The sequence below is a fragment of the Dermochelys coriacea genome, chromosome 14, assembly GCF_009764565.3.
Source record: "Dermochelys coriacea isolate rDerCor1 chromosome 14, rDerCor1.pri.v4, whole genome shotgun sequence".
Lineage (NCBI taxonomy): Eukaryota > Metazoa > Chordata > Testudines > Dermochelyidae > Dermochelys > Dermochelys coriacea.
This window is the reverse complement of record NC_050081.1, coordinates 10,963,302-10,971,878: the sequence shown is the minus strand read 5'-3', so window position 1 is coordinate 10,971,878 and position 8,577 is coordinate 10,963,302. Positions and strand designations below refer to the sequence as shown.

General features: G+C 41.9%; 1 protein-coding gene across 1 annotated transcript; it reads right to left on the bottom strand.

Annotated features, from left to right (window-relative positions):
* Positions 1-3,406: 3,406 nt before the first annotated feature.
* LOC122456718 (small integral membrane protein 36-like) lies at positions 3,407-3,691 on the bottom strand. The gene has a single exon (XM_043497464.1). The coding sequence runs from the start codon at positions 3,689-3,691 to the stop codon at positions 3,407-3,409; it is 285 nt and encodes a 94-aa protein (XP_043353399.1).
* Between the last annotated feature and the right edge of the window lie 4,886 nt (positions 3,692-8,577).

Here is an 8,577-nt window from a genome sequence, read left to right as displayed (position 1 = left end):
CTGGTCCTTATTTGAGAGTATTATCACTGAAATCAAAGAAGACTTTTCTCTATTAGAATATTCCATACCGGAATATTATATTTGTTTGTTTGTCATGGTCATCCCTGTGATCATACAGCTATGGGCATGTCTCATGTTCATTCAAAGCACTATATTGATCACCTCTCTCCTTCTTTTACAAGAAGGACCAAATTTAGCCATGCTATAAGTGGGTGCATCTCCCACTGAAGACAACGAGAGCTGTGTCCAATAATAGCAGGGGGTCAATTTTGCATGAAGTCTCCATTAGACCTGTAATTTTTCATACTTAGAACCACTTTCAAAGTACCTGGGGGCACAAGTCACCATGTTGTAGTATGTGAAAGGTGGCATGTGCTCCTGCCAGTGAAGCAGAAATAAACATAACATTTTAAGTGAGGGTAATTACCCATTGGAACAATTTACCAAGGGACGTGGTGGATTCTCTGTCACTTGAAGTCTTTAAATCAAGACTGGATGCCTTTCTAAAAGAGATGCTGTAGCTCAAACAGAAGTTATAGGCTGGATGCAGAGATTACTGGGTGAGGCTCTCAGGCCTATGCTATAAGAGGTTAAACTAAGATTTTCATGAAGATCATTTCTGGCCTTAAAAGCAATGAAAATCTGGTCCCTTGGAATTCAGGGTAGCATCAGCAGGTGGATAGGGGGATAATGATCTTCATGGCTTCTTGATTTTCATTCCCAGGGTCAGATTCTGATGCCCTGACTTATGAGGAATAGTACCTTACTTACTGAAGTCAGTGGGACTGTTTGAGGAGTAAGGTGATACCCAGCATGAGTAAGAGTATCAGAATCTGTTCTACAGGCTTAGACATCACATCTGCTCTATATCAGCTGCCTTGTATCCATTAGCAATCATTCTTTGTAGCATTTGTTGCTATTTACTTCAGGGCCTTTGTTGGACCCTGTTAATACCAAGGCACTCTACTCTCTCAAGAACGCCTCCGTTAGATATCACTATTCCATGCTTTTCAGAGTCATATGTGGGCCTCATCACCAGAGCAGTGGAATGTCTTCCAAAGTGCAGTAAGCTACATTACTAATAGTTGTCATGTTCATGGTTCTTTTGTTTGTTTTGAACATGTGGTTCTTTCCTCCTCTCCTCAACGTGACCTTGTGTGGGTTTCTTAAAAAAACCCATGTATGATATATACCCTGATCTAAGTGTTTACATGAGCAAAAATAAGATTGAAGATGTGTGCCTTGATCTTGGAATGGAAGGTAGTGAGGTTTGTGGTCTCCTCTTCACTGCCAGCTTAACCTTTGAAATGTTCTGTATTTGTTTACTCTCACTTCTGCTCTGCAGGATCTTGATTACATAGCACCTAACTAGAGCTGGGTGAATTTTTTTTGGCTGAAACTTATTTTTCAGTAGGTTTTGGGCTATCACAGCACTCTGGAATGCTGTAGGAATTATTTTTAACCGGGCTAAAATATTTGCTTTGTTATACATTTAACACCCTCCATTGATCTCTTTCCAGTGTAATTTTGTTGCAACTCAAAGAGAGAAGGATTTTATGTTGCAAAAGGAAGGAAGAAAAGGGGAATAGTATGGGTATTGTATGTGAATGGTGGCTAGATGCCACCATTTTATTGCTGCTTTGGAAGAACACAAACAATGGTGACCATTACCACCCATCAGAAAGGAACTTCAGGTTTCCATTCAAGAGTATAGCAAACTCTTTTATGAGCACAGTGATACATGTTCCTTAATACCTGTAAATTGGGATCCACAATCAATCAATCTGTACCCTTACCATAAAAACCTCAAGCAATCTGCATACAGAAACAGAGGAATCTGTGGTTGGGGCATTAGTCTAGGACTTGGGAGACCTAGGGTCAATTTTCTGCTCCATCACAGACTTCCTGTGTAGCCTTGGGCAATTTAGTCTCTCTATGCCTCAGTTTACCATCTGTAAACTGGAGATAATGGCACTTCCTTAGATCATAGAGGTGTTGTGAGGATAAGTACATTGAAGATTGTGAGGTGCTCAGATACCAGGATAATGGGGGGTTATGTAAATACCATAGATAGGAAGGTTTTCATTGACGAAGAAGGCTCTTAAGGTGTAGTTTTCTTGCATTTGTTTGGAGATCATGCTGTTATTACTGTAGATACTAGAAATTTTGACTGTACAATTGCCACAACTACAGACCAACCTCCACAATTTAATACAGCAAAAGAAATATTCGGGTGAGAAAGACCAGGGAAATGTGCATATATAAATGCATGTATGTAAATAGAATTTGATTGCACTTGCAATACATTTCTCAATAGTGAGGACATTGATTATGACTCATTCTTTCTGCATTGATGATCGTTTTATCCTGGTTTAAGTTTGCATAATGAATGAAGATATCATACCCAGCCCAGAATTATCCTAGATCCCCATATAACGTTCAGTGGAAGACGGTAACACAGAAAGGGGCATTGAGAATCAATTTATGGCAGTAGTTAAAGATCATATTGTATCTGATACAAAACAGGCTTGGCTCTGCCAGCTCTGAGGAGCCTACAAATGACATTATAAATGCTACACTCTGATAGCAGCCACAGAAGGCTCAAATCAGACATACTTCATATATATGCTTGTAAAATCCCTAGGCATTTCTTTTTTCACTTGAGAGATATACAGTCTATCAAGGTCAGTTGCAGTCTGGCTGATAAAAGCCCAATGCAGATACCCCACTATAGTACAGTTGAGTCCTGCAGGGGTGGGTTTAATTGAACAATGCTGTGTTCCTGTAAAAATAAAGACACGGAACCTAAATCTCATTTATACAAAAGCCCCTTTCCAGTGCCACAGTGGGGTAGGAAGTCACTGCCGCTTGGGCTCTAAGAGTATGTCTACACAGCAAAGAAAAACCCGTGGCTGTCCCATGTCAGCCGACTCGGGCTCACAGGGCTTGGGCTGTGGGGCTGTTTCATTGCTGTGTGGCTTTCTGGGTTCAGGCTGGAGTCCAGGCTCTAGGACCCTGTGGGGTGGGAGGGTCCCAGAGCTCAGGTTCTAGTCCAAGCCCAGACGTCTACACAGTAATGGAACAGCCCTGCAACCCGAGCCTGAGTCGGCTGGCATGGGCCAGCCACGGGTTTTTCTTTGATGTGTAGACATACTCTTGGTGCCAATAAAAATGAGGCCCTCTCTCTCTTATGGCATGACTGGTGGGACTGCAAGTCTCTAGGACTGTATGAACACAGAACAGAGCCAAACACAAAATAACTCACTCAGTGACACCACCACATCAAATCAGTCACTGTTTCAACTTACCTTGCTGGAGTATTATCCATTTGCAAACTGAAAGTAAACATGGCAGATAAGACAAGCTTATCCATAGATACTTGAACTCAGAAGCAATTGGTGGGCCCCTAAACCACAGTAGTTCTTTTCCCTGGCAGATCAGAAGAATTTTCATAATCAGAGACAAGTCCTTTTGCCCAGCGGGTACCAGGGAAGTTCTGTTGCATCACCACCAATCGGATTGGAGGCTGGGAATCCGTAGGAATCTCAGGAGCATATTCCTTATTGGGATCTATCCCCCTACAGTCATATAGCACGCAAGAAATCAGGAACACCAAAAGCAGAATAACATAACTAGCTACCAGGATGATCAAGTTCAAGGTTACAGGGTCAATTTCCAAGTAAAAATCCATTTCATCCCGTACTACTGACCGAGAACTCAGAGAATGAAGTTTCATACACACTAGTGAGCAATGGCTAGCTGATCAGAATAAATGTATTGGCTTTGCAGTAAAAATACATTAAGCTTCAGCACTCCTGCAGCAATGGATTTTCCTGAACTGGATGATTAAAGCTGCTCAGTTTAATAACTTAAGCTCCTTCTTTTAATACCAGGTTGCCTACATTGGCAGAAGCTAAATTTGATTCCTTTACCAATAGCAGACTATCCATCTTCCTATTAGACCCATCTTTCTTTTTTCTTGGCAGGCATGCACCAAACAATGCATTTGTTTTATTTACTCAGCTCCAGAGATGGCTTCATGCACCAAGGTGAGTTATTATGACTATCGGAAGGTTTTACTGAAGGTCACAGATAACAAAACATCAACTGTAAATAAGTGAGGAGCTGAATGAGGGGGAAATGATGAAACAAGGCATGACTTGGACAGAGGATTATTCCAACTGGGATTTATAGTATTTCACACATGACTATCGACTAAAAAGACATTTTTTCACTGGGAAATGTTCTTAAAATTTAATGAGCTTGATTCTCATTTATTCTATGGGCCTTTTGTACTATCCTGGTAGTATAAAGCAGCCTTAATGTGTAAATTATTATTTATTTGTATTGGTAGTGCCTAGGAGCCCCAGACATGGACCATGACCTCATCGTGCAAGGTGCTGTACAAACACAAAACACAAAGACAGTCCCTCCCCCAAAGAGTTTACAATCTAAATATAAACAATAGGAGGGTACAGACAGATGGGAAAGCACAAGAATACAACGAGACAGTATTGGTCAACAGGAGAGGCAATGGTCTCATCACACCAGTCGCATTACCCTTATCTAGTTTTTTGTAGGCATCTCGGCAAAGGAAAGATCTAAGAAGGGAGTAGGAAGTTATGGCTCTTGGCATTGCCAGAGCTATGGAAAAGGGCTTTAATGTAAATGAGAATCAGGCCCCTGGTGTTTAAATTATGAAGAGGAAATATATAATCAGGCCATACCCCTGAAACATACCTCATTTCAAAGGATGCCACTCATTCGAGGCCCCGCCTCACCTGTGTTCCACATAAATACAGGGTCCTCTCTTGCTTTAACTGTCACAAAATTATTTACACCAAAAAGTAAAGAATCATTAACTTGAAGTTGCAGTACGAGTCGTTTCCCCTCAAGGAAGGAATCCCACAGCAATTTAAAGCGTTGGCATAAACCACGTTTGTGCAATCTTCATTTTGGGTCTGTCACAGGCTTTGTGCCACTTTTGGGCCACGGCAGGTTGTGAGGCAGGCATCAAGTATTGCAGAAACCATTTTGTGTTTTATTAGAGATCAAGACTGAGATTTTTTTCACGTCTGGCTAAACCATTTGGGCACCCAATTCTCATGAAAATAAGGGAAATTGGGGATCAGATTCAAACCACCCAAATGACTGAGGAGCATAAGTCAGTGGGCTTCTGCTCCTGAGTTACGCCGAGGCTTGGCTACACACAGAAATAGCTACGTCAGTTTTATTTCACATCTTTTATATTTCGGTGCCACTATGTGTGAGGGCACTAGTATTTCAAACTGAGAGGGGGTCATTTTGATTTGGTTTAAGTTGGTAAGGAATGGACGAGGTGATCCTCAACATCTCAGCCTGAATTCCGAAGTTACAGTACTGTTCCTGCACAAGAAAGTTTCTGGAATTCTTAGTTGTTTCTTGTTGCCAAATAGCTTTGGCAAAAATGAGAGAAGTTGGATGAGAAATATTTCAGCACTGACATCTCACTTTCAGATGTCTTTCTAAAAGCTGCTATTCAATTCTTAAAACGTTTTATAGTTTAGATGTGGGATTTTAATGGGAATTTTTCAAAAGGCTAAAATTTGTTACTAGCTTCCTGGCAAAATGTTAGGTATCACAGCCTTGATGAGTGTCTTATGTGGAACAAAATGTATGAATTAATGCTTGCTGTAAATTAGACCCTAAGTTGATCTTTCAAGAAATATTTTGAAAATGTAATATACTTTAGTTCTAGGGCAGAATTTTCAAAAACACCATAGTGACTTAGGAACCTAAGTCCCATTGATTTTCAGTGAAATTAAGGCTCCTAAGTGCCTAAATCATTGTTGAAAATGGGATTTACGCATTTTTCAAAATTTTGCCTCTAATCTACGTCCATATATCTCAAGGCTCAGGATTTTCTTCAACAATTCAGAAGTGAAGAAACATCGGGTTCTTTTCCTTCTCTTGTTTGATGAAATAACATTGGGTTATGAATGATCCCCTAAATAGAACGCATTGCAGTTGTTTTCAAGGGCTGTCAGTACATACTATATAGTCATAAACAAACCCTAGTTAAGCACTAATCTAATGATCTATATTTTGGTTTCACTGACAGATTGGAAGGGCTGTCAATGTTGTTGCTTATCAGAGAGAAATTGCTACCGAGTATGGCTTTATTTCTGTAGATGACGCTTGAAATATATCATGTGCTGCCCAGCTGAAATGATTTTTAGATAGTTTACTCTGAGGCCACCTAGTGGCAAGAGATGAGGCTGTAGGGCACCTGGTGTATTTCCTCTGTGCACTCTCTTTGTACGACAAATTTTCATCTGTGTTCCCAATTTTTGCTTGTGCAAATGTGCCCAGCTCCCTGGCTTGAGTATGAAAACGTCTGTTCATATGAGCTGAGCAGCAGCACGTGTGATTTTGTGTAAGAAATCAGAGGCCAAGTATGAAGGTTTCCAGTTCTTCTTATAAAAGATTAGTTCCTGTTCGGTTGGTTATTCCTCATAGAAAAATCCTATAGACAGTAACATTCATGAAGCTAGTAGGGTTCTACAGATATTTAATACAGTCTATAGAAATTAACTCTATAGGGAGCACAGTCTAATAGATAGAGGGCACAGAATGGGATTGAAGAGACCTGGGTTCTATTCTGGCTCCTGCTAATAACCTGCTCTGTGACCCGAATTAAGTCACTTGCCTCTTTGTTCCTTCATTTCTTCTCCTACCCTTTGTCAATCTAGACTGCAAGCTCTTTGGGGCAGGGACTGTCTTTTACTATGTGTATATATAGTGACTAGCACAATAGGGCCATAATCCCAACTGTAGGCATCACTTTAATAAAATAACCCATCTAATAGCAAATGAGCTCTTCCCTATAATTTCTTTTAAAATCCATTATATCAGCTTCCATAGCAGGGATATAATTCCATACATGGGTTAAAAAACAAATCAAAACCTTGAGAAAGTTTATAACAAGACTTTCCTGAAAGGAATGATTTTATTATGGGCAGTTATATGGGTCAGTGAATTAGTTCGATCACCAGTGATCTGGATCCAGTGCATAAATACCTTCACAATGGGATGCAGAGAAGTGACAGCCTCTGGGCTTGTATAGCGACCATGGAGGGACTTCTTAACTGTCTTGTCTGACCTGTAAATTGATGCAATTGCATTGAAATCTTGCATGGTTCCCTCAAAGAAATCCCATTGATTCCAGCTGTGTGAGAGGTGATGGGAGTGAATTTCACCCAGAGGAAACGTGCAAGATCATAACTGCCATGACTTGTATCTAACTTCAGCAGGCCTCACAAAAAAGGAATTATTGGACAAAGATTAAAAAAGACTAGCTAGGACTGAAACTGAAAATATAAGGAGGGTAAGGATGGAACCTGGCGTTTTAGATCAGAGTTGATTAGGTAGGAGATGCCACAAGAATAATACTCACCTTAAAATGAAAGCAATGGATACTGCTTATGGAGGAAGTAGAGACAGCTAAGCATGGTTCATTCATTTGGAGTAGCTGCAATCTATATTTCAAAGAAAGAGGAAGCAATTGCTGGAGTGAAATCAGTATTGAAGAAAAAATGATACTAATGAAGAAGAAAGGTGAGAAAGCGGGGATATCATTGCCAATGGCCTGATTGTGTCCTCACGTGAGGACACAAGGGACAGAGAGATAGCTCTGGGATCCTTCCCCCAAGCATAGGAGCTTGCCATAATAGTGGCTCTTATTCTTTCTTGAGCACAAGAATTGCTCCCTGCATAGGTGCTGGAACTAACGTGTTTGGGGTGCTGCCGTACCCCCTGGCTCGAAGTGGTTTCCATCATATACAGATTTTACAGTTCAGGCCAATGGCTCTCAGCACCCCCAATACACAAATTGTTCCAGCACCCCTGGCTCCCTGCTAGCACCACCTGGGCACTAGTCTGTTTAAAAGGCTCCTGATGGCCATGTCCCAACCCTCCCACATCGAGTGCAGCCTCCTAAAGGGCTAGGCAGCAGCCCGGGCCGGCTCCAGCGTTTTTGCTGCCCCAAGCGGCAAAAAAAAACCAAACCAACAACTTGCCACCAAACGGGGAGGTGGAATCCTGCCCGCTGAACACAGAGGTGGAGTGATGGTGCGGCCGCCGAATTGCTGCTGGTGACCAAAGAAGAGTCCCAGAGCCCGACGTCCTGCCGCCCCTTTACATTTGCCACCCCAGGCACCTGCTTAGTTCGTTGGTGCCTGGAGCTGGCCCTGGCAGCAGCTGCAGTCCCCACAAGTTCAGTTATTATCGTTTGCGGTGTGGTAGCATCTCAGAGCTCTGGTCATGGATACAGGGCCTGATGTCAGGACCTCAGTTTCAAATCCTGGTCACGCACACCCACTGGGTTCTTGGGAAGTAGCCTTGGCCGTCACACAACACCAATTCATCCAATTACCAGAGAATCCACAGACTCGGGGGGGCCAGTTTCCAGGGTTCTGTGACCTGCTTCCTGATTGGCCCCTTGATCTTGGCCCTCATTGACTGGTGACCGTATGTAAATTTCCTGCTTCTGTTCTGGCCTCGTCTGAGCAACAAGCTATTGCCTGCTACTTGCCACTT